The 26,530-nt window shown below is 36.5% G+C and overlaps 2 protein-coding genes across 4 annotated transcripts in view; both read left to right on the forward strand.

The window, feature by feature from the left end:
• The first annotated feature begins 659 nt into the window (after positions 1-659).
• On the forward strand, positions 660-17,812 carry STX2 (syntaxin 2). Of its 3 annotated transcripts, none has more exons than XR_003988236.1 (11): positions 660-903; positions 7,058-7,129; positions 7,322-7,421; positions 8,260-8,334; positions 9,189-9,262; positions 9,463-9,571; positions 11,212-11,285; positions 11,393-11,530; positions 12,885-12,995; positions 13,876-14,450; positions 15,700-15,784. XR_003988236.1 is itself a non-coding variant. In XM_030460802.1 (11 exons), the coding sequence occupies exons 1-11, from the start codon at positions 874-876 to the stop codon at positions 15,798-15,800; spliced, it is 933 nt and encodes a 310-aa protein (XP_030316662.1). In that variant the 5' UTR covers positions 660-873; the 3' UTR covers positions 15,801-17,812. The 3 variants fall into 3 exon arrangements, 2 of the variants coding, with proteins under 2 accessions (XP_030316662.1, XP_030316661.1); XM_030460802.1 differs by having other exon boundaries at positions 14,323-14,371; positions 15,700-17,812; XM_030460801.1 differs by lacking the exon at positions 13,876-14,450 and having other exon boundaries at positions 15,700-17,812.
• Positions 17,813-18,968: 1,156 nt separating this feature from the next.
• RIMBP2 (RIMS binding protein 2) overlaps positions 18,969-26,530 on the forward strand; it is a 117,898-nt gene continuing 110,336 nt past the window's right edge. The window contains exons 1-2 of the mRNA XM_030460645.1: positions 18,969-19,155; positions 23,776-23,895. Coding sequence (XP_030316505.1) covers positions 19,153-19,155; positions 23,776-23,895 — 123 coding nt within the window. The 5' untranslated portion in view covers positions 18,969-19,152. The remainder of the gene's footprint in view (positions 19,156-23,775; positions 23,896-26,530) is intronic.

Here is a 26,530-nt window from a genome sequence, read left to right on the forward strand (position 1 = left end):
TAGCTGTCTGTGAGCTATAGCTTAATATTGTGAAACATCAAAAGGGATTTGTCTGTGGCCTGCGATGAGCGAAAGGGTCAGCAAAGAGAGGATGAAGTCTCTACTCTTTTTTGTCTAAAAGTGAATTGCATGAGGTAAATTGGTACATTACATCACATAATATTATAAAATATTACGTATATTATGATATCTTCTAGGACAGCGCCTAGCAGCGCTGTTTCCTTGGGATGGGAATGTCCTTCGAGGTAGGTGTGGCACCCTTCAGCCACCTGAGTTCTCCCACACTGAGGCAGCGTTCATCCACCGAGTTCTCCCACACTGACTACTCCTCTCTTTAGGAGATTTATAAAGATTTATGTGGCAACACTGCTCAGTCATACCTTCCTGAGCCCTCTCGCATGCTGCTTCAGGAATATTATCGCGGCTCCCGCACGACGTGGGGAGCTCCGTGAGCTCATGCGCTGCTGAGGCGATCTCCACCTCAGGACTGCGGCGCAGCCGCTCCCGCCCTCGCCGTGACGTCAGAAGCGCGAGGCGGACTCCCCATGGGGCTGGTGCGATGGTTGCCGCCCCCGCCCGCTCCGCACGGCGCCGGCGGGGCGCACGCCCGTCCCCGCCCCTCTCCGCGCCCATCTCCCCGCATGCGCGGTGCCGCCCGCGGTCGCTGGGGGATAGGAGCGGGGGGAGGCGTGGCCGCTGCCCCTCGCACCGCGGAAGGAGAGCGGGGAGGTGGCGGGGCCCGTCTGTAGCGCCTGACCGAGCTGGGAGAGAGCGAGCGGGAGGCGGCCCCGGGGACAGGGGGGCGGGCGCAGGGGGCCCTCGGCAGCCAGCGAGGAGCAGCAGCCGGGGAAGCTTCGTGGAGCTGCTGCGGGGATGAAGGACCGGCTGGCTGACCTGGCAGAGGTGAGGGATGGGGTTCGGGGCGGGTCGGGAGCGGCGGGGAGAGCGTAGATGAGCGGGGAGGCTCCCGGGGAAGGGCGGCAGCGGGCTGAGCCGAGGAGCGGGGCGGAAGGGAGGGGACAAAGGCGGCGGAGCGCGGGGGCCGCGGGCCGTTATCGCCGCCCGAGGTAACGGTCAGGGGCGGGAGGGTTCGGGATCCGCCGCGGGATCCGCGGAGCCGGCGCCTCGGCCGCGTCCCTGGGGGCAGGGAGGTCTCCGGCTGCCGCACGCTGCTTCCCAGCTCCCTTCCCGGGAAGGGGTCGGCCTCCTCCCCAGGGGCGCGTCGAAGCCTGGGGATCTGGCAGCAAAGTTCAGGCTTCTCGATTTTTATAGCTCACCTTCCCCCGCTTCCTCCTGACCTCTGGCGCGTTTCAAACATTGACGTTTTGACTGACACATCAACTGCATAATATTTTGGTTTTCCAGCGGCCCGTGGGGTAGTGGAGTAGGTTTGTCCGCTTGGGCACTGTTTAAGCACTAATGCGTCAGTAAAGCTCTCCGCAGATTTTATTTTCTGCGTGTTTACAAAATGGTAGCTGCTTCTGTTTATACGATCCTTTCCCTTATTTGTGCTTTGAAAGCAGTGTCCTAAAAAAGAAGGGAGAGTTCGAGGGTGGTACTGTCATGTACGTCTTCCACAGGATACAGCTTGGTTAAAATAAAAGGATATTCGACTTCTCTTTTCCTGTAAAGAAATGGAAGTTACACAGGAGTTCCTGTTAGTTTTAGGACTCCATGTGTATGTAGTTAGTGCTGAGCTTGTGCTGTTCATTTTTGTTAAGATTAAGTTCATATCTTCTGGATCACCAAATACATTTTGAAAGCTCCATCTCTAAGGGATAGAATTGCAGGTCTCATTGTCTTCCTCTCCAAGAAGATGAATTGGCATCTGAAAAGTTTTCACGATTAGATTACGGTATCTTTACCAGGAAAGGTGTTTCGGAATTGGATCAAAGAAATGTGTTGTTTCTTTCAGGTGTAATTCTTCTCTTTTGCTATTTGTAAACATTTCCAAGTTGTAGGAATATGTTCCAAATTTCAGTGATGATGCATACGTCTCAGAAAGTGAAAGCCACAAACGATGATCTGAATTTGTGTTTTAAGATCCTAAACATGCAGACTTTGAGGGAAAGTAGCAGTGATCTGTTGTTTGGGTTTTTTAAAATAAAAAGAACAACCCTTCCCTTAGATGTTTTTAACAGTTTTTAAAGCAAGTGTACACAGGGGATTTTAAGCCTGTTTTAGTATTATACATCTATATATAAGCATTTAACATCTGAAAACATTACTGCAGCAAGCTACTACTTTGAACACAATATCGGTGTAGTGCTTCATACATTCAGCAATGTAATTTTCACTGCCTGGGTAATAAACAAATAGCTTGGACATTTTAAATCAAAGTTTTCTTACTAGAAAATATTCAAACATCATTTCAAATGAAGGGAGAAGTTATTGAAGAATCCATCTACATTTTATCAATTAAAAGCATGTAGCTGAAGTTTTGAAAAGCTACATACCTGAAGGAGGTGACTTTTGGAACATGATTTCTACAGGGAACTTGGGGAAGCGGGAGCATCCATCTTTATCTGAAATACCAAAAAGAGCATGTTCATTTACTTAACATAGAAGTTTTAAATGATGATCTTTGGTCACACAGACACAGGTTGCTTTGAAAAATAATAAATAATACGAAGCAATAACATATTAACATCTCTACTTATTTTCCAAAAATTTTCCCACTTGATTAGCATAATTCCATTGTTTCTTATTTAGCTAAATCATTAACTGAAGAGTTGAGCATGTATGTTGTGGTTTTTAAACAGGCCTGGACCTGCAAAATCTTGAGGAATAACTATGCCTTGCCTCTTTGCCTTCATAGAAGAATGTTGTTGTGTATTGTTTTGATTGTACCTTCCATGTAAATTTTATCCTCCCTTGTTTCCCACAGATTCAGTAAGGTACAGAAGTAGCTTAAGAGATCCTAGCACTTCAGCCAGTCTCCCTCTTCTTTATGAAGAAGAAGGAGGCCAAAGTTTGTGGCCCATTAAATGTAAAAATTATAGCTTTTTGATACTTTAATTAGTACACCATCTTTAGGCAATTAAACAGTGCTCAGATAGTTGCTGGAGAAAGAACTTGTTGAGGGCATTCAGATTGCATAGCCTTCAGATAATGCTGCTTCCTTGTATTTTCCATGTAGCAAAAGCCTTGTAAAGTACATGCTTTTCCAGAAGACAGCAACCATAACTTTATTTGTCCATATTTCTAAATGAAATACCATTTCAATGGTATTTCTAAATAACTCCAAGCAGGCCAGAAAGAACTCATTTCATCTGTTTGAATTATCCTTTAGTACAATGAAATGGACAATTGATCAAATCCCAGACCGGTTTAAGTGATTTTGAGTGTAAATGAGTGGTTGATAGTAGATATTAAAAAAACCGAACAAAATGAACAAAAAAAAAAAAAAACAAAAAACCAAAACATCAGAGCAAGCACATAGCAATAGTGTGAAATATTCTCCCAACCTTCAGTGGTTTGCTGGTGATGAATGCAACTCTATCTTGCTGAAATGACTTAGAGTTGAAAGGTGTGTGTTCAGACATTTAGTTCAGCAAATTAGGCAGTGTCAGATATCCTTTTAAGGATGTTAATAAAACATAATCAAGCGTTTTTATGTTACTGTTGTTAAATAATTTAAGAAAGAGGTAAATTGTAAAGCTTCTTTGCTAAAACATGATGGTTTAGATCTGAATTTTGAGGTGCACTGTTTGGCTGAAAAATTATTCTCATTATATGCTGAATGCAGACCTATCTATTGAAATAATTTTGGTGTTTGTTTTTTTTCTTGATTGATGATTCATTTGTTGAATTCAGTTGTTGTATTTCTTTACTCTTAGTGTTCCCTGAGGCAATCCTAGTCATAATCTTTGACAGATATGTGTAGATTTGATTGTAACTTTTTTTTCTTTTTAAGCAAGGTAATGTGAGCAGAACTGAACTGATTACTTTGTAAACTGTTTTTTGGGCATACACTTAGTGTCCCCAAAACTGTTGAGGAATGGAGGAAGAACCGGAAATCACTAAAATTAAAACTTGTAGAATTAGGTGGTATGCAAAGGGAACCTTTTTAGAAGGAGGAAAACATAACTGAGCTTTTTTTCCCCTGAGTTAACCTCTTACATTAGTCTTTGTTCAAACATTGAATTTTCTCAAGATGATCTGTATGTTTTCTGTGTCATAACAGCATAAAGTAATTTCTTGTTGACGGTTACCATATGATGTTTTTCTGGTTGTACAATTATGCTACTAAAGGCTGTTAATGATTGACCTGCCAAAGCTGCTTGACAGATCTCCTTGGCCCTGTGTAAGCCCTCTGTGACTACTCTGATAGAAAAGAATTCTTGAAACATTGATGCTAGAAGGAGAAACTCTAACTTACTCTTCAGATCTGATTCACTGTGATGATGGTCACAGTTATCCTTATATCTTGCCAGAGGAACACACGTGGTCCAGAGTGAGAAAAAACTAACCTTGATTTGGAATTTCAAGGGCAAGCAATAGGCATATTTTTAGGTCAAAAGTTGCTTGCGGTTTCAGAGTTCAGCAATTAATTTGGTAAGACTTCTCAGATTAGCCCTTGTCAATTCTGTAAGGCACTGGAAACATCAGAGGTTTCATAAACTATCAGGGTAACTCCTACTTGGAGCTGAGACATGGCAGTGTCTGTGCTATATAAACCATCCTTGAGGGAACTTGATATATTTTATATCTATGAATGTTTATGGACTTGTATGGCCCAGACTTCCGGTCCTAAGGTCAAGGTATTAACTACAAAAAGTATTAACTGGATTGCTCTTAGTGTGGACATGAAAGTTTTTATCGGTTGTTTGGTTTAGGTTTTTTTTGTTTGGTTGGTTTTTGGGGTTTTTTTGTGATACTGCTTATACTGAGGAGGGCAGGTTTAGGAGAAGCAATATGTTTCTGCTAAACTTGCTGACAAAAGTGAGGTTTGAGTTGGGTTCTTGTCAAAACAAGGTGTACATCGTTTAAGTTGAAGAGTTTTAGCAAATAAGCTGTGTTTTAGCTATGTGGTGATTTAAGAATGTAGAAAATAAGATTTTGAAATGTCATCAGGTGTCTTAAGTGCTGATGTTCAAGGCAGGCTGCCCATAAATCCTTCAAGAAATTGTAGACAGCCAATTGATCTGTCATTGGTGATGTTGCAACCAAATGTGAAAGTGAAATGAACATGAAACTGACTGTAGGATGGGTGATCAATGATTGCCTGGTGTCCACAAACAGGACTATTGGTTAAATGTTTGTATCTTTGCTTTGTTTAAGGCTGTCTTAAGCCTTTACTAAGGCTTTATGACCAAACTAAAAGTTGACCTGTTGAATCTGTTGGCTGATACTGTTTGCATTATTGTTAGTCTAATTAGCTATATACAGCCTGTGGTAACAAACAATTAGAGCATTCTTCACTCAGTAAATGTAAGCAGAAGGTGTTATTTTACATAGCTGATGAAATGGCTTGAAATTGTAGCTCATTCTGAAATATTAATTTATAACTGGTAGCTTTGTAGCACTGCAGTCTCTGGTATGGGCTAAAGTTTGGTAACTTCATCTGGGCAGACTTCCTTGCTTCTTTGTGTTCAGCAAAACTGAATTGATTCTAGTCCCTAAGGTCAGATTCTTCAATATTGAGGTCTAGCAATCATCTCCCCAAAATGATGAATTGCAACAGGTGTTGAAGGACACACAGTGTTAAAAGTGGTTGGACAGTGGTCCAGGAGAGCAATAACATCTAAATTTCTTTATTTGAGATGAGACAGGGCTCCTCTGAGCATAAAACCCAGATGATTTTTTACAAAAATATTGTCATAGGGCCTTATGTACTCCCTCTAGATTTGCAGTAAAGGAACCATCACAAAGATGAAGTAGTAACTTTCCTTGAGTATTTGGGGCAGTTTTAGTAGATTTTGATGCATCACTGGCTTTTTTGTTAGATAATAGTGTTTGACACTGGATTAAATTATAGAATTGTCATGCAAATGATACAGATCTTGCCTAATTTAATAAAACTAGAAACAAAGGGTTTATTTGGTAATAGCATCAGGGTTTAGGAGCAGTAAGTGGGTGTTAAAGATGAAAGGTGGGGTGGGGGTCATGAGAAGAAAGGAGTCCTGGACATGGAAATCCCTTCATGATACCTGTCTTGTAGTTTGCTTTTTCTATAGAGATAACCCATTGACTATCTGGTAGATCAGTATTTCTAGTTTTGATTAGTATGTTCTAATTTTGATTCAGTGCAGTTCAAACAGTCTGTATTTGACAAAGGGAAAAAACCAACACGGTAGCTGTAACTCTTTGCATTTTTATGGCACATGTTAAGTTTTTCCTTTGATATAATTTGAATCTTGGTGAATTTCAAGATCATTCTATTGCACTGGGCCACCCTAAGGGGCAGGGAATGTATTTTGCTGTGTGCTCTGGAGGTCTGTGAGAGCCATTCAACTCTGAGCTTCTGCCTCCTTGGCTGCTATTCTAAGTGTTTATCAATGATGTAATGCATGTGTAGTTTAACACAGTATAATTATGTCTAAACTGGTGTGCAGTGGCAGCCTTGAAAACACCCAAGGGCAAAGCTAGTATGTAGATGTCAGTGAGTTTTTGTTGTAGCTTTCATTAGATGTTTAGCTTCTTATATCACAAATCAGTCATCTGCACCCCTCTTGGTATTTAAGAGGGTTTGATTTAAATAAACCAAATGTTATTTTCAGTTCATGTAGGACTCACTGTGGAAATATATCTATGCTATGAGAGATTATTTTTATACAAAATTGTGGTTTAATGATTTTGAAAGATAATAAAAACTGTGACATCACTTAGATTTTTTCTGTATTGAATTTTTTTACAGTGAAGGACATTCCTTTGCATTCACAGCTTCATGGTAGTCCTGTGACTTCTTTGACCTCCGTGCTTATTTACATTTTTTTTTGACTTTGCAGACTATTGGTTAAAATGAATATGCAGTAGCAAAGTGGAAGAAGTGATAGTTGTTTCAGAACAGTATGATGAGTTTTATTTCATAGATTTGTTTTGTTGTTGTTTACAGTATAAAGGAAATGAAGATGGAGAGACCGTTGTTGTTGAAAAAGACCATTTTATGGATGATTTTTTCCAACAGGTAAAGTTACAGTTTTCACCATCCAGTCACAACTTAGTTTTCTTTCTGTGCCTTTTACTTTCTGTCATTAGTTTTAAGAGTTCATCCACACAGACACACACCCCTAATATTCTTAGTAATGCTACTTTTTTAATAAAAATCTTTGCTGGGAATTAATCTAGTGATTTCATTGCCATATTTCTCTTCCTCTAGGTTGAGGAACTTAGAAATAATATAGCAAAAATAGCACAAAATGTGGAAGAAGTGAAGAAGCAGCACAGCATTATCCTGTCAGCACCAAATCCTGAAGGAAGTGAGTGCCACTTCTTAGATGTGTGGTTAGATGTTCCAACATTTTTGGTCTTTTTTAGTGATCTATAGAAATACAACTTCAAGTGTTCAGAGTGCAAAATATTAACACAATTTATGTAACTATCTCCGTATTTAGTATTGAATTAAATGTTCATTTACTTATTTTAAGTCTCATTTCAATAAATACATTTTCAAAATACTTGTATCTTCCAACTCCTTGCTAAACGGAAACTGAGTTTAATACAGCAACTTGAAATTGATCGTGTCTTCAGAAACCTAGAGGCTACTTGCATTTCTTTTAATTTTTGAAAACATGTAAGTTGTCAGCTGAAGCTCACACAGTAGAGCTGTCACCTTCTCTTTATTCTTCAGAAGGGGCAAGATCCTCTCTAAGATTTAACACCACAGCCAGCTGCTTCAGTAAGAGTTCCGTGCTGGAGCCCTGTTTCTAGGGGCTCTAACCCCAAAGCTGAAATTGATGATGTGTTTTCTGAACAGAGAACTCAACAGTTTAAGGAACTTGCTCTGTTTGCAACACTACTTATTCAGGGCATGTCTGGGTTTGTGGGGAGGGTTTAAAGAAAAGGGAAGAAATTATGCTGAGAAGTTTTTGTGGAATATAATCTAGTGTTGCAATATATAATAAATCATGTAATCATATGTAATAAGCTTACAGCACATTAATCTTCTGGTCTATAAAAAGTTAACTTTGTATGTTAGTTTTTATTTTCCTTCTGTTGTCTTTGTTTTATGTCATGGATGAGCACATAGGATGAGGATTGCTGGCTTCTTGTTACCAGTTATTAGCCTTTTTAAAAAAAAATTACCTCTTTTTAAAGGAACAAAGGAAGAACTTGAAGAATTAAATGAGGAAATAAAGAAGATTGCTAATAAAATCCGAGCCAGGTTAAAGGGTAAGTTGTGAGCAGAAAAAACAGGTATTTAAAAAAAAAAAAAAAAAGGATAACCTCCCTGGCAACTGCTGTACAACCCATGTCAGTAACAATACCATCCTCTACTTCATTCCTCCTTGGCAAGCTTTGCTGCTGATAAATGCTGGGTCTCAGCAGAGCTGAGTTTGATGAACCCAGATAAAGAGCTTGCTTAATTGCAGAAATAACTTAGGAAATTACTAAGTAAAGTAATTTCTCTGTGTAGAAGTGTATTCTCCAACTGAAGTGCTGCTTTTTGGTTATGATATTTTGGAGGAAGGTTAACCTCAACTTCAAAAAGACAGTCACCATGGCATAAATGTCTGCATGGGAAGTTGCTTTATAGGAGCTATTGTATTTTATATTCAGACAAGTGAATTTTGCTGTATTTTTTTCCCTATGAGTATGTCTTAATTTTTTAGCATTGGTTTTGAAATACATTGAGTGTCTTAGTGTCACTGTATTCCAATTATTACATGCTTTTGTCCTTCCATAAACACAAGATGTGATATTTATTGTTTAAACTCTAAGAGCAGCCCCTTTTGTCTTACCTTTTGAATTTTTTCTGGAGTAACAGACTGTAGTGTGACTCTAAAAATACTGAAGTATTAATGTTTTAAGATCTGTACTGATTAGTGAAATTATTTTAAATTCATATCAATACCACTGCCACTCCTCTCTCCTTCCCCTGAAATGTTAAACATGTCTGTGGGGAGCTTGTGCATAACTAAAGTAATAATTAATAGTAACAAGTGTTAAATAAATAAAGTAACTGGGATGCACTCTTAAATAATTATACTGAACTTTAACTGATAATATTCTTGTGTTGTTCTTAGCTATTGAACAAACTTTTGATCAGGGAGATAATGTTAACCGGACATCAGTGGACCTCAGGATAAGAAAAACCCAGGTATGATCACTTCTGTACAAGAAAATAAAAGTATTCTAATAAATCAGGGAATGGGTTTTACTTTTCTGAAGTAGTGTCAGAACTTCATGTTCTGCTTTCTTGGAATGAAAATACCACTTTGAGCTGTTGTGCAGTAGTATTTGCTGTATCAAAAAAATAAACATTTTTTGTTCCCCATTTTTAAATCCTGAAAAAAACAGCACTCTGTGTTAGCTCACAAGTTTGTGGAGGTCATGACAGAATACAACGAGACCCAAACGCTCTTTCGAGAACGCAGCAAAGGTCGGATACAGAGGCAATTAGAGATAAGTAAGTGACCTGAATACACTTTTTATAAAAAAATTAATTGTTTTGCTAGTACCTCCCTTGTTTTCTCTTACTTGAAGATGGTACAAAACATCATACAGCTTAGACATCTTCTTGCAGCACATTAGGGAAAGGAAATCATATATTTTATCATATAGCATAAATTATTTAATGCCATTCTTCAGAACAGATGTAAAGAAAACAGAAAACTCATTAATTTATTTCCTCTTGTGTTGAGAATTATTTAATAACATTTTTTTTGTTTCTTTGCAACTTTGAAAGCTTTAAGAAAAGCTGTGTTCTGAAGATCAAGTGTTATTAAAAGCCATTCCAAAATTAACATGCTAAACAGGACAGCATCTGTTAATGCTGTGCTATTTTTGCTAATAGAAGTATTTTTAAGTTCTGCTGATATAAATCAGTGCTGTCATTAGATTTACTGTTTGTTGACTGACTCACGTTTGACTTATTTCATAATGGATTATGATGAGGAGTATTCAGAAAGGTACCTGACTCCACCATGAACTACATCATCTACCATGGAAGAAGGTGTCTAAAACTATCTATCAAATTTTGTACCTAAAATTAGACTTTTAAATATCTCCTGGAAAGAAAGTACATATATTGCTGAAATAGGAGATGAAAACAGAATTTGCAGTCTTGGCAATTTACAAGAATTTGCTTTTCAAGTGCCTCTCAAATTGGTCATTAGTTATGCTACTGGTTCAATTCAGCATTATAATAAAGTTTATCAGGCAAGTTAAATTCTTACCTGTAAGTTTGAGGGGCAGAAACCATAATGCCTCAGGAAATGGTTCTTCTAAGTTAATGCTATGACCTAGTTAGCACCTTCAGCTTTTCCTCAGCACTGGTCATGCAGCATTCTTGAGAATAAAAATGGGAAAGTAATATTAAAACTGAAGCTTTCATATAAGTTATAGATATTCAACTTGAACAGATTTTTATGCCGTTTTTTAGAAGTGCACAATAGAAAATATTTTAATGTGTTGGCATAACTCATAACACTTGTACTTGTCATACCAGTGTGATAAATATTGGTCAGTTTACTTAAACATGCATTAATAAACTACACTAATTGTCAAGATGTATTTTAGATACTCTAGGGGTAGTCATCTTCTTTATGTGGCATATGAATGTAAGCCTGTGTTAGTAAAATCAAATTTATGTAAAGATTTTATTGCCCACACAGTGGTGGAGAGCAACTAAATTACATCCCAGTGTGACATGACTGAATAGGTAAATATTGAATATTATACAAATACTTTATCTCAGGTTCTTCCTCTTGAAGAACACTCCCTTTCACAGGGCTCATTATGTACTTTGTAAATGTTTATGACTGAACTCTTCAATTTGACTTAAAAAACCAATCCAAAACAAACAAAAAACACCTCACCAACCAGGAATTTTTCATCTTGGCTTTGAATCTAGTTGGTTTTTCTCACTATTATTTGGTAGCATTTTTTTTTTTTAATATGAAAAATGGCTCTTGGTAGTGGCTAAACACTACCTTTTTTATCCTGAAATATTCCCAATACAGGAATTTTCTTTAAATTGGAAAAAGTAAAATTTTATTTAATAATGAATAAGTGATGTTATGTGAAATAATGTTGTTTTTCTCCTAGCTGGAAAGACTACCACTGATGAGGAACTGGAAGAAATGTTAGAGAGTGGTAACCCTTCCATTTTCACTTCTGATGTATGTATTTCTGGTCCACTTATGTCTCTCTTCTAGTCTGCTGCTTCTGCTACTCAGAAGTGTGTCAGCACATACGTACTCATGTCTATATCTTTGTTCTCCTGAAGATTATATCAGACTCCCAAATAACTAGACAAGCTCTGAATGAAATTGAGTCCCGTCACAAGGATATAATGAAACTGGAGTCCAGCATACGGGAACTGCATGAAATGTTCATGGACATGGCAATGTTTGTTGAGACTCAGGTAAATGAACCAATTCAAACATTTCCAGAAGGGAGATTTTTTTCCCCAGTCTTCCTCTTTGAAATATGCAAAAGCAATTGCTTATATTCAGATAATACAGATTTATAGTGTGTAGTAACTGATTAGAATACACAAAAGTTAGTGCTGAAAGGTTTTTTGGTTTAGGCAAATGTGCAGTCTAAATGTGCTGATAGTATATAGACTTTCTTTTCAGTTGGTATATTTTACATTTTCTTCAGCATGTTTATATTGCAATATAATTGAACATTTTGGGTATGCTTATTTAAGAGCTCTTTCCTGGAGCTCTTTGGAATGCAGTGTCTTGGGAATTTAGGATTCTCAGACACACAGTGAAGGACTACTGTGGTAGAACAGAGCGTGCATTAGCAAGGATGTATGCAACTTGCACATGGTACAAAGCTATGAGTGCTGTTACAACTAACATGTATGACTTTTCAATCTGTTACATTCAAATTCTGTTATGCTCATAAGCATCATCTTGGAATGCATGTAAATTAGTTCTATTGTACTCTCTGCGTAACAATTATTTTAATAAAACTACTTTTAACTGCTGTTAAAATCCTTTGACTTATGCAGGCAAGTAGAAAGAGCAATGTTCCAGAGAAACTTTTCTGAAATTGACTTTTTAAATTGAGTTTTGTTCTAGAACTCCTTTGCTTTGATATTAAATATGTAGCCAAGGCAAACTCTTAGAACTTTTCTTTTGAATTAGAAATGAAAAAAAGTTACTTGTGCATCATTCTTTAATGCTTTGCTGTTTAATGCTGCTGATTTTGTCTTCTGGTGGACAGAAACGCAGGTAATAATCTTGATGTAATTTTTCACCAATCCTTCATTTCATTAGCAAATTTCATTCATCATAATTAATTTGAATTTGTGATATGTTGACATTCAAAACCCTGAATTCTGATAAACATTTGAAGTTGCTGTTATACATGTGCATTTCCTTATAACTTATAACTGTTGAACCTTGTATCAAAATGGTCAGTATCCTTTGCCACCTCCAGGCAAATGAGGGATTCTGGATATCCTTAGCTTGTCAGCTTTAGTTTTGGCTGTTAAAACACATCTTAAAGGTATGTTTTTATTCATGCAAAGAAAGAAACATGCCTTCCCTGCTTATGGATGTTCCTTATTTAGTTAGAACTTTGAGCCCTTGCTTCTTACTCCCTTTTTCCTTTACACATCAAAGCAGAAAAAATGATAGCCACCAATACATATGTTATTCACTTGTTTAAAATAATCATTGATGTTCTATAGCTTCTCTTTGGTTCGTTAAACAAGGATCCATGGATTCCACTAATAAAATTTTTCTTCAAAATTTAATTTTAAGGGTGAAATGGTCAACAACATAGAAAAGAATGTGATGAATGCATCGGATTACGTGGAACATGCGAAAGAAGAGACAAAAAAGGCAGTTATATATCAAAGTAAAGCACGAAGGGTATGCTATCTTTCTGTAATTATGCTAGTCACTGTATTAGAGTTATAGATTTAGTATAGAGTTAGTAGATTTTTGTTGTATTCAGTCCATCAGGGTAGAATTAATATGTGCGTTTCACATTTTAGTTGTGGTATTATTATATTAGAAAAGAATGTTATTATTTGTTGTTAACAAAGGAAGATTTTGCAAAGGATTTTACAAACAAGCAAAAAAACCCAAAACAAAACAACCCCTTAATCTGGAATAAAGAACATTTCCAATGTGATTTGTTGTAATTAGTATTAAAATTACTATTACCAGTAGAGGACTGTACTACAAAACCAGATATGCAATGCACACACAGCTGAGGCTGCATTCTCAATTTTCCATTTAAAAAGCTGTTGTTCTAGAGGGTTAGAACTCCAGAGGAAGAAATAATGTATTATGATAGTAGTTATATTCACAGGTTCTTCTTACCAACTGTCGTGGTATCTTAAATATTCAGACACTAAGATTAAAGGTTTTTGGATCTTTATCACTTGTAAACTTACCTGGATTTATAGCTATAAAACCACCATGTTAGCACTAGAAATAATATCACTGGTTTTAATGAAGCAGGCTTACTTCTTTAGATTCCACCTGTTTTTACAGATAACTACTTCTGTAAAAGTACTAAATTAGGGGGATCTTCCCTCTGGAAAGGGTGTGATGTTAAACCACAACACTCCTGGAGGTTAAATGTCACCATTTGTGGAGGAATTGAGTTCAAAGTAACATTCAGGCAGTTTCCATTGGCATGGATACTTGTGTTTCAATACCTTTATTCCCATCAGAAAGCCAAATAATGTATTCTGAAATTAAACTACCAAGTAATTTATATTTTGTAACTGTATGATTGCAGAGTGAATGAAGTGTTCCTCTGACATTATAATTTCCCCTTTTGAGATGCTGTGCAATTTTGTGAGGCTTTTCATGGGTGAGTTGAATTTGAGGGAATAATATATTTATATAAATAGATATATCTGCACATAGCTAAGAAGCCTGTCACATTTTTTAAAAAATTAGCTAAGAAGTGTCAAAAGAGCTCGTTTAATGTATTTCTAAATGGTGGCTTCCTCATCTTTAATTATTGTATATATATTAATCACACTAGTTTACCAGTGAACCCAGTTTAAAAATATATATTCTTTCCGTGCAAGAGTAAACAGATAAATTTATCTCAATATGAGGATATTGCAGGCTTTAATAAAAACAAGTTTGTATTTAAATACTGACTATTTTAATAATAGAAAACAAATGCCACTCCTGATGTGCTTAATATTGAAATAATACCTTGTTTTCTCAACAGAAAATGTGGATAATTATCATTGTGTCAGTCGTGTTGATTGCCATAATTGGTCTTATTATTGGCTTGTCTGTTGGTATTCGGTGATGCTTGGATAACCTCAGCATGCATGACTTCCTGCCAGTGTGGCAGTAAGTAACTAATCAACTAATTTGGCCCCTGTTTTTCTCTAGCTACTTCTAGTGTTCTACTAACCTTTTAATATGGAGGGCTGGCTTGAGATGGTTGGAGGGTCTTCTCTTAACTCTGCATACTGTGCAAGGGATATTAATGTGAATATGGACAACTGACATCTAGTGGTGGGCTGTTAAATACACTGAATGCAATCACTGCAAATAAACTCAGCAGGAAGTGACTCTGAAAAATCCCAATTAGGGTCTCACAAGCCTTTGAAATATATTTATTTTTTTCTCTGCAAGTTCTGCAGAGAAAAAAGAGAGTTCTCAACAGTCTGCACTAAGTTATGGAATACTTGTTACACTTGGAACTTTATCAAATGGGTTTTGATGGTTTTAAGTAGAGCTTTCATAGATGTCTACAACCATGAAAAATCCTGAAAAATTATTACTTCAAAGCTGCTTAACATTTTAATATTTCTTGTCCAGATAACACATAACTAGGCTAAGTAGAAAACAGCATTTAACTCCTCTGATTCCAATAGAAATTGAACTTCTAAAACTTCTTCTCTTCAAACTATGTAAAGTGCTGAGAATAGGATGGCATTTCAGACTGCTAATTGGAATTCAGATTCTCTACTAGCACTCTTAATATCAAGGTTTTTAGTTTTGATACTACAATTTCTTCTTAGTTTTGGTTCATAGGCAGAGAACAGGATTTACTGTATCATTGCTTATAGTCAGGTCTAATATAAAATTTTGCACTTATATAGAACCCATCTCTTTTTTTCCCCTCCTTATAAGCTTTTCTGAGCTAGTACCTACATAATGTTTTTACTGGTGTTTTACTGACTTCCACTAAGTGCACAATTGCAAAGGTTTGGGCAGGCTGCACATATTTATCAAAGGAGGGTGGCAGTAAACAATGTTACTGTACTTAGAGTTGACCTCAAGAGGTAAATATTCACTACTGCATCTGTTTCCATACATAAAGATATTTACCTAAGATAGATATGAGTAATAATTATTCTGTGAAGCAAAATACAGAAATATTACACAGCTCTATCTGGTAACAATGGTTACGCATATGCTAGAAAAGAAAGACTAATAAAAAAAATCAAAGCAGTAAGTATTCTTTAGAAGGAAAATCCAAATATTCAAATTAGTTGTAAGTACTATTCATTTTCCATGACTCTGCATGTATTTAAACAGTTCTGCATCTGACAAAGTATTTCAATCTCAACTTTTCTCTCTTTTTTCACAGAAACTGATGTTCATAATTATATGTGTAACTATATTGCTTCTGATACTTGGAATTATCCTAGCAACAACACTATCATAGCAAGCACATTCCAAGAGTTGTGAACCTTCAGAAACTACAAAATCCATCTTCTGTAAAAACCAAACTTTTTCTAGTAAATGACACCTTACACTGTTCCATGATGATGTCCGATCACTAATGGTTAAAAATGAGAACAAAATCACTCTTTATGTTTACTCATAAATGAAGATCAGAATGTATTAAGATATGTATGGATTTTCATCATAAACTATACATTTGTAAGACCGAAATTTGCTCTTAATTGTTTTGAACTAAAGTAACCTAGGATTTTTTTAATGTCTCAGTGTTACAAACAGTTAAATAGGGAGTTTAGAGATTACTGGATTTTGACTGTTTGGCTTTTTTTTTTTTTCCCTATTGCTAATATAATTCTAATCACAAGTTTTAGTACCTTACCAGTGCTGCTTTTTTTTATTACTCCTGTGAACATTTTTGAGATGTAGCCTTGTCTTGAGGTGAATTATTTAGTCACCTTAACTTGTCTTAGCTTTATACTTTATCTTTTTTTTCTCCAAGTGCTAAAATATTTTATCCTGAAAAGACTACTTACTTAACTGCCTGCCTTGTTGCATTACACTTGAGAAGGAAAAAAAAGCAAGCTTTTTTACACTTTGCAAGTTTTCTTTTCAATCCGACTAAGGTTAATTGCTTTAAATATTTTATTGTCTTTATAATAAACAGTTAATTGCAACATTTCTGGTAAAAGAAAGCTGGTAATGAAGCACATCAAATTTGAACCTGAGCAGATTATTTTACAAATAACTGTTGTGTGAAGGAAGCAATGTATCAGTTTAGCCTTATTGTTCATATGAATGTGACAAAAATCACACTTTGTCTCTAAAGCCAAGTCAAGATTTCTTATTTGGAAGGTTGCTAATGTGTGAATATAGCACATAGGGATAAACTCTAAGAAAAGTCTGAAACTAATACAAACTAAGACACTGATTTGTTATGAAATTGTGTTATATAACATGTATGAAGTGTTTTAGTATTTGCATACTTTTTGTAATGCTAGCTTGCAAGACTTGAAAGCTTGAAATACTTCAAATGTAACCCAATAGCTCCATTTAATGTTACATGATATTTTTGTATTTTGTGTGTAAAATACTTGTAACTTGAATTTTTGACTTCTCATGGTTCAAGTATATCCATGTAGATATGTAGATATATTTACACAGTAAGATAATTAGAGGAAAGTATAATGTGTGTCTTTTTGAACACAGTCTAAAATTACACTTGTCAATGTTTCCAAATACTCAACTTGATGTTAACTGCAATATGTTAGAATATTTGGTCCTAAAATGTTAGAATACTAAAACTTACATTTTGTTGAGAGTGTGTGAGATAAAAGTTACTCGGAAAACTGTAATTCAGTCTATTGACTTAATGAAATTCAGCAAAGTTTACAATTTATATTGTAAGTATGAATATTCCTGCTTTGCTGTCCAAATATACTGTGAATGTGCTGGAGCTATTCAGATGTCAAACGTTTTAAAAAAAGAAAAAAATCTTATTATTGGTCTTTTTGAAAGTCAGCCATATAGAAGTCGCTTGAAAAATTTCGGCTTCATTAATGAACAAATTTCTTTACCTCTAAGTCCAGAACACTCACTGATGTTTGTGAGGAAGTTTACATGCAAAGTATGGAAAGATTCATTGCCTTAATACTTGTTCTAAGTAAAATATATTTTTATTCTGTAGTTTTCTAGATTTTTATCAGTAAATATTATTTATACAGCTACGCAAATTGGATTGGGGGAAAAAATCAGTTCTGCTATTTGACAGATGATTACTTAATATAACCCCCAAAATCCTATCATGTTGTGGTTTTTTTATTTATAATTTGCCCGTCAAGACCAGAAATTTAAATAGGCCACTCCATACTTTTTACTTCTTGCTATATAGCTGCCTCAATGAAGTCTGGTTTTAAAGAAACAAAACAAAACTTGTTTTTCACATGAACCTCTTTGTTCTGTTAATATTGGAGGGGAGTAAATCTCTAACCTATGCACTAATAAATTTATCTAAGCAAGTATCTTGTGGCTATTTTTATATTCATGATGTTATTGTGACCTTTGTGAATATTTCCAGTAAGTGTTTGAGTAAGGTTGGTATGTTTTTGCAAGGACATATGTCAAACAAGCAATACTTGAGTCTTGGAGTGAAGTCTAAATACTGTACTTCCTGAAACTTTTTTACAAAAAAAGATCAAAGTAAGTATAGAGATAATTACGGACACGTCAGTGGGATTTATTAATCCTAAACTGTGCTCATGGCTTTAATATTAAACTTGAAAAATATGCTAATTATTTATTTGAATAAAGCCATCTATGTATCCTCAAAAATTCCTCATAAAAGAGCATTCTTCACAGTGCAGAATTATAGTAACTTCCCCTTTCCTGCCTACCCTAGAACTGCAATTCTTTTGGTACCCAGGCTCCTTCCAGCTGCAGCCAGCTGTTTGCAGATGTTTGTTTCCAGCAAATGCAATATAAGTGGCAGTAGGGTGCTGTGAAAGGGGAAAGGTTGGTTAAGTTTTTCTTGGAGAATTTTGAGGAAAGAATTCCCAAGTTTTCATTTGAGTCGATGTACAGAATCTATCTACGTACAGAAATAAATTGTCAGTGTAATTTTTGCAAGGGTCTAACACTGATGAGGATATGCATGCAGAGCTAATACCAAAGCACTTAGAAGTTGGAGATTGGCAAGTTTATGATTAACTGTAAAATAACTGAGCAGTTACACTTAGTTTGATATTTGTGTTACTTGGAAAAAATGGGATAGGAGTGGGAATGCTGAACTTGGCAATTAATAAGGCAAACTTAGCCATAAAGACAAACCAAGAATGTAAAATCATAGCATAGGGAACATGTTCATAGCTTTCTTAGTAAAATCTCTAATGAATTTTTTTCAAAATAACAGTTTCAGACAGTTGTGCTTCATGTAGTTTCAAAAGAACAGCTTGGATGTGGTTTGTTGTTTTGTTTTTATTTTTGGGGGGGAGAAGGGGTGGAAGGGGATATGTGGGTTTTAAAGACTTATGTTACCTAATGTTAAATTTGATGTGATGTGTTCATGTGGCTTGTATGCCACTTCTTAAAATAACCATGGCATTCTTCTGTGCAAAGGCAGTGGGGCAGCCTTTGCACCTGTGAATCAGCTCAGTCCTCCCTGCCATGTACAGTAGTTGGCTGCTCAATTATGTAGTGCCATTTGCAAGCCTCCTTTAGGAAACATGGAAAGTCCCTCTGCCAGTAGTAAAGCACTTAACAATGAGCATTTTGGAATAAAAAGGGCATTTTATAAGCTCTTGTAACTACATTCTGCAGAACAGAAGTACTTCTGGAATAAAGGATTTTACAGAGGAAAATAGAAATGGTAAGTAATTACAAGAGTTGTGTTTATGTGTAGTAAAGAATGATTGCTTTTATTGGCAATAAAAACATTGAGAGGAAACTTCAAGACACTTTTGAGAAAGGTATTTGGTAGTCTTATTGCACAGAACTGTTATCTTCCTTGTACAAAAAAACTTGTCCAGGTTTTTACTTCTTTAAGTCTGCTATTTTATAATCTTCATCCATGTTTTTAACCATGAGTATTTCTTCATTTCTGAAATGAGGTGTGTGGAGGCTTATAGATAAGGCACACAAGAATTATGTGTGTATAATATTGACAGCTTGTTGTAAAGAAATCTTTGGCTTCCTTTTAAGCTTCCTCCTTCCCTGAATTTTAACATGAGCTTATGATGAAAATATATATCTATCTTAAGATCAGAGAATCACTCAGGTTGGAAGCAATTTCTCCAGGTCATCTAGAGCAACCTCCAGCTCAAGGCAGTGTCACTGGTGAGATCAGACCCATGTTAGCATTGTTCTGCATCACAGAATGAAACATCTGTGATTAATTGAACCTGTTAAATATTAAATAAAACCATTAATTCAGTTATTTTTAAAACCAAATTTTTGGTCACAATAGTTCACAGAGTAGAAGAGTATCTCTTAATATTCTGTAGGTTAATTATTCTATGGAGATTTTGGATTAATCATCCATAAATCATCGTGACAAAACTAGTCCCGTTCACACAGTGGTCTGGAATAATGCTATGTCTCTTCATAGTTCACCTTCTAAACAATTTTATGCCTTTGCTTTAATTATCTTAATCAGTGATTATCTCAGCAGAGCTTTTCACAAAGGTTTTCCTTCAGGAATATTGCCATGAGGGTGATGGCCCCAGGCCAATGTTACAGTTCAATCTGGAATTTGCCTCCAGGTGAAAACTGCTTGTAAATGCTGACATGACAGAGAAAGTGGACAGTGTACAAGGATGCTTCTTGGTATTGAATGATTGCTCACTTGCTACTTAATTTCTTCAGTGCAATTTTGGCAAAGGCCATTTAGAATCCATGACTTGCAGTTCTACGTATTGACTTGGGACCTGACCTGACCTGAAAATACTTGCTTTTTCATGCCTTTGCTTTAGTTTCTGGCTGTACTCACAGAATTTTGTTGCAAAAAACATACTTTTCCCAATGCCAACCTGCTTAGCTGCTGAGCCATCTAATGGCAGGTTCTGGGCCTGTTTCTTCTCTTGGTCTTCTGCTTTCCTTTTGATTGGGGCTACTGCTTTTAGAAGCATAACTTCTTCTGTTATTGGAAATCTACCTCATGATGCTTGTTGTGAAGGAAAATGGCAATATGGATGTTTATTCAGGAAGGAGTAATTAATGATACAGACCAATCCTGGTTCCATCCACATTCTGTCAACCGTTTTTAAATGGTTAAATACAGCTGCTAGCAAATACATCTAACTGCATCAAAAATCAATCTGAAGAAAAAATAATTTTAAAAAGCTGTCTGAACTGTCTGAAAATCTGGAAAAAACATGTCAGTGTCAGTTCAGACAAGTACACATTGCATTTTGGGCTCACATGCTTGCTCTGCTTTCAATTTTCCCTTTTGGCAATTTATTCAGAGTAGCATTAGTGGATGGAATCTCAGAGGAGAATAAAAGCTGGTGTTTTGAGAACTAATGAAGTAATTATCTAAAGCATTATTTAAAATGATTATTTAGAAGATAATGAGACCCTTTAATTATGTTTGTTCTGCATAGCTAGCCTTTCAATAATTCAGGGTATTGCTATAGAATTTTGTCTATATTTACTTTACACAGTTTTGTTTAGAAAAATGTTACAGCTGTCTATAATGCAGAAATAGGGCTTCTCATGCCAGCTATTCACCTTTTTTCATTAAAAAAAGAGCTCCACTCATTTATGTAAAAGAAATTGAGAGCATCATTAGTATTAAAGTAGCTAATAAAAAAATTCACCAGTGTTTTCATGTGTCTGTGACCTTGCTGCTACAATAGTCTATTCTACTTAACTGCATCATTATCAGTGCCTAAATAGTTTGTAGTCCCTGAGGAGATGAGTCTTTTGTCACCAGCTAGATCTTTATTTGATACATCAATGAAGCATCACTTCACTGACTGCAGTGATTCTACTCCAGGTCACACTGGCTGATGATGCAGTCCTTGATGATTAGAAATCGATAAAAACTTTAATGGGTAAGAGGTTCTGAAGGTTTGAGTTTCTGTTCCCCTATGGCTGGCCATTTATTTACAATCAAATCAACTGGTATAGGAATCCTGTCACTCCAGAGGTGCTGCAAAGGGCAGCTGATCTCCTACCTACCTTCTGTTCCTTTGAGGCAAGTAGGCAGCATGAGGAGTATATTTTAATTTACTGGAGTATATTTAAAATATATAACACACCATTCTAGAATATGGTAGAAGTTAAAAGTTCAGAAGGTTTAGTAAGCAACAACGTGTTGGGTTTCGCATAGTTACTATGAAATAAAATCTAAAACTAACGCATTTAAGCCATGGGAAAGGCTACAACTAATTATGAGTTTCTGAAATACCTGCATATGTAAAATTGAGCTGCTTGAATCTAGTTTATCTGCAGGACATTTTGTCTGCTCAAGGAGGGACTTGAACAGCCCCTCTTACTGAAATTCACAGCAATACTCCTGTTAGCTTCAAAGGTGCTTGGTTCAGGCCAAGGTGTGAAGTAGGCTTAAATTGGTGATTCCCAAAATGTGCAGTAAATAATCTATTGTGCCAGTAACCCCAATTCTAATTTATCTGCTAATTCCTCCCAAATGTTTTCCTTTCGTTAGACACAGAAAGTTCATCTTTTGCCCTTCTGAAATGTGTAATACAACTAGAGATTAATGCAAGTGTATTCACACCACCATCAAATAAGCAATACAGGCACTGGCAGACTTGCATCTTCAGTATGAATTTTTTAATTTGTATCCTGTAGACATCAGCTTTCCAGTCCCAGCTGGACAAACCAGGATACATTAGATAGAAAGCTCTGTGTGTCTCTCACCAGGAGCAGTCATGCTTCTGATTTTCTCTTCAACTGTGGCAGAAATCTTAAATTGAATTCCTCTGTACAAATGTTGCAAAAATAACTTAATGTAGGTTTTAGCAAGTTACTTAAATACAAGGGTTATAACCAGACATACTTGGCTGAGTGTCTTGGTGCTAGACTTATGATTTTCTATAATGGAAGTGATTTTTCTTTTGGAACTGAATAATTTGATTCTGTACTCAGTTGCTGGAATGTATAGCCATTTTTTTCCCAGGCAAGAGACGTTGTTTCCTTTCTTATTTTTCAACTTGAACTTTTATTTTTGGCTATGTTTTCACAATAAAGAAACAAAATTTCAAAACCCAAGGGGTTTTGTATGTTTTGCATGTAGTTTGCAGATTCACTTTCCTTTCAATGGTTTTGTGATTGATTTTTAAATAGTCTTTTGCCAAAACACTCTTGAAACTAAGGAGTCTGAACTCACTGCAGTGAAAGCCAGATACTAGCTTCTCAGCATATAAATGCACCTCAATTGATTGGGAGCTGCATATTGTGGTCTTTTCATTCCTGAGCTCTTTCTTAATTGAGGAGAAACATGGTGCTCTGGCTGTAGAGGGATTTCTCCTGAAATCTGTTCTAGGCTTCTTCATGTAAAATTGGGTCACTGTGCCCAAAGCTGAGACCAAAACGGAGTGGTAGGTGGTAAGCACCATCTCCTTTTGAGTGCAAAAATTACACCTATTCGACTCCCCTGTTTTGAATCTGTCTGCAATCGTGTGCGTTTTCAGTAGAAATTTACCTTTCATTTTCAAATAGAGTTAAAACCCCGATGTGTTGCCAGTTGTTGATGCATCAACAAGGGTCAGCATTTCTTTTTTTTCACGACATAAATCTTTTTTAATTGATGGCCTAAGAAAATGTTATTTATCTCTGTCCCAGTCCTGTATGGGATGAAAATTACTTTTGAACTTAGATTCACTCTGCCTATGACTATACATTTAGCTACCTCCTTGTATGGATCTTCTACTCAGATGTTACAAATACCAAAGTAAGAACAACCTAATATTACTGCATATAGAACAACTGACTGGTCCACTGGGTGGAGAGTCCCTTGAGACTTGACAGGGAGCTACTTGCTCTCCCAAAGGAAAGGCACAGTGCTAAGGTGTTTGATCTATTGTCTCACAATGGCTATTAAACATCTGGGAGGCTGTCTCACTAAAGTACTGTCTTCCAAGGTTCAAAAGGGTTCTGCTGCTCATCAGCAATGAAAGTCCTTAGAGGAAAAAGGAAACTTTGAGCCATGCATATTTCTCCTGTGACTAAGTACCTTGGTTGTCTTTTGAAAAGCCTTGGGAAAAGCAAGGGGAAGGCAGTTTCCTTCACACACGTCAGAATATCCAGCATCTCCAAAGCTTTAATGTTTTGAAAGGGAAGGAGGAAACAAAGGCATTACAGAAAGGAAGGAAGAAATATTCAAGTAATATATCTATTACCCTGGAGCTGTCACTAGTGAAGTAGTGCTGGCTGACTTTATTAAAAGTCAGAACTCCCACAAGCCAATTTAGGCTTCTCTCTAGAGACTTTAGGTGCTCTCAAGCCACCTTTCCCTCCATTACAGAAGAAGGCTATCAGTCACATTCTGGATCATGGCTATTCTGTGCTGGATTCCCCCAAGGCGAATCAATCATTCTCAAAAGTGAATAAGTCCTTGATAAAAGAACAAGAGGAAGACAATGTGGTGAGTAACTGTTTCCAACACAGGACATGCCAGAATTTGTCTGAAAACTTGCCTGAAGTTTGTTGTGGGGTTTGTTGGTTTTTTTTTTTGATAGGTGAGGTTATAAGTAATTGCTTAAAATAAGCCTTTTTTTAGGATTTTGCTATTAATAGTAATAGAGCAACTGCATAAAGCCTTTTATTGTATAATGCAAAGTAGCTAATTAAAAAAGGAAAATCCAAAAAATAAAAATGTGGTAACCTTAGAAAGTCTGGGGTTTTTAAGCAGTACATGGGCAATATGCCTGTCCTGTCTACAAAACTGGAGTATTTTGGTTACACTGACTGCTGTCATGATGCCAGTTCTATCATAGAAGAGTTGCCCTAGAGCTTGTGAAATTTTTGAAAGCAGGTAAATTTTGGTGACCCAGGAAGTTGGGAGCTGTAAATCCAGTTTTTGAAAACCAAGCTCACAGTCCCAGAAGGCCACGGCTGCTTGTTCAGTCTGTCCGTATATCTTCCAGTTGAGACAATGTTTTTATCCTCAGAACAAATAATTCCCATTACAAATTGTAGTTTAATATCTGTAAACCCAATCTAAATTAAGTTTAAACCCTGTAGTCTCCTGGATTTGCCACAAGGCATCATAATAACAGTTTATACACAATGATTTTCTGGTCTGTCTTTAACAGTGTTACCCATGTGTGCTCTCACCATTTGCAGTGAGCTGATGTTACTGTCCCTGATGTGCACATTTTTAGACATTCACTGTTAAAATAATTGTGGCTCCTTTTCATGTTTGCCACATAAAAAAAGTCTCTGCTTCCTAAGCTGCCTACCAAGTGGTACATTTATTTTTAAACAAATTAATTTGCATGTGTAAAAGTACATTTAGTCTACTCCTACAATATAAAGTTATTTTTCACCACATCTTAACACAGTTCCTCAATAGTTACTGATGGCAAGATTTTAAGAAAAGTTCACCCCAAATTAGATTCAGAATCATTGTAAGGACTATAGCAAATTTCTACAAAAGACTTTCAGAGTGTTTAGCAAAATACTGTGTGACTGGCATTTCTGAAATGAAGTTGGATAATTCTGAAATAAATTTGGATAGTGGACAGCCCATGTATTAAATCAGGAAGTTAATTTTAGGTTACAGTAATCTTGGCCTGTGCATGAAAACTTGATCCACTCTGGAGAGTCACCCACTCTGTCTGCCATGACAAGCAGGGGGAAAAGCTCTGATGTTCTGCTCAGACCCAAAGAGTAACAGCTGGGTACACTTGTGCTCACTTGACTTTGAAGCTATTTATAAGACTTTTGTCAGAGTTCCCATTTATGCAGTGTCCCCTAGTGTATTTTGGGGTCTGATTTTCCTCCCAATATGAGGGAAATAAAACCATGGAACAAATCAGTATTAGAAAGGGAGAAAATCACAGAATGATAGAATTCAGCAAGAGTTGAAATGCATTTTTACTTACAGCTGATACATTGTTGTTTTTCAGTCCCTAGAAACAGCATAAATCACTGTAAACTTCAAGTGCATTTGAGTAAAATAAAGGCAAAGTCTCTATGTTTTCCTGTAATCCAATTGGATTCACATGCTCATATACAAGAGGTGGTTTTAGATGATATTATTTGCTCTTTGCATTTTTTCTCCTCTGAGCTGGTTGGTTGCTAAGCTATAGACAAGCCTGTACTACGCAGAATGACTCATAGACTTGCAGGCCAGGATACTTTTTTTGGTTTCCCATTGAGCATTTTTATCCTACACAGATAAAAATAAGTGTCCTCACTAACTTCTTCATAATTTAGTACTAGGAAAGTAAATTTTAAATTATTTTAGTTGCATTAACATATATTTTCTGTGATGAGAGGGGAACTGTTTCATTACTAGCTGTTACAGTCTTTAAAGTCCTCTTCTTAAATACAGATTTTTAAAAATTAATTATTTTCTTGCAGTTTGAGAGCAAGGGGACAGCTTTAGGAGGAGGCAGTGAGGTTTCACAGACCTCACTGGTTTGGAAATTGAGAACCTGGAAAGGAAAATGGTTTTCCAGTTACTTCCTCTCCTCTTGAGGTGTGAGATAGGCTGTACAATCAGAAAGGGAAAAAGGCATGAGCAAGCCTGGGAAATTAAGTTCCCTTTGAGCAAGCCTTCACTTTGTTTACCCTAGGGGTGGTGCTCTATGGCATCAATGCCAGCTGCTGCTGCTGAGAAGATTGCTCCTGTTAGCTTTAGCATTTCAATTAAATGAACAAATCTTATTCAGGGTCCAGCAGTGACAGGGTTTTTTTAAATGCTTAATTCATATCAAAACACTTTGGGTTATTATTTCACATGTATTAAGTTTCTTTGTGTACAGCCTCCTGTGCTCCTCCCTCTTGAGTGGGATTGGGTTTGTTGTGTGTATTTTCTACCCCTCCAGTTTCAGTGTTGTCATCAAATGCAGTGGGTTCCCACCAGTAGAACATCAGACAAAACCAGGAAAAATTCAGAGAATATGGGGGAGGGGAAATTGTTTTAATATTTCAGAAAATACTTCTGGGTTCCTCCCAAGCATCCTCGCCTATAGTTGAAATCATCACAGCTAAAGGAGTGACAGATGGTCAGTGTTTGTAGTACCAGCAGTTCTAATGACCACCTTTGGTTC

This window comes from Calypte anna, chromosome 15 (genome assembly GCF_003957555.1).
Source record: "Calypte anna isolate BGI_N300 chromosome 15, bCalAnn1_v1.p, whole genome shotgun sequence".
NCBI lineage: Eukaryota > Metazoa > Chordata > Aves > Apodiformes > Trochilidae > Calypte > Calypte anna.

Coding starts and splice junctions, on each gene's coding strand:
- STX2 (XM_030460802.1), top strand. CDS start 874: ATGAAGGACCGGCTGGCTGACCTGGCAGAG. Junction 904..7,057: donor GGCTGGCTGACCTGGCAGAG/GTGAGGGATGGG, acceptor TGTTGTTTACAG/TATAAAGGAAATGAAGATGG. Junction 8,335..9,188: donor AATCCGAGCCAGGTTAAAGG/GTAAGTTGTGAG, acceptor TGTTGTTCTTAG/CTATTGAACAAACTTTTGAT.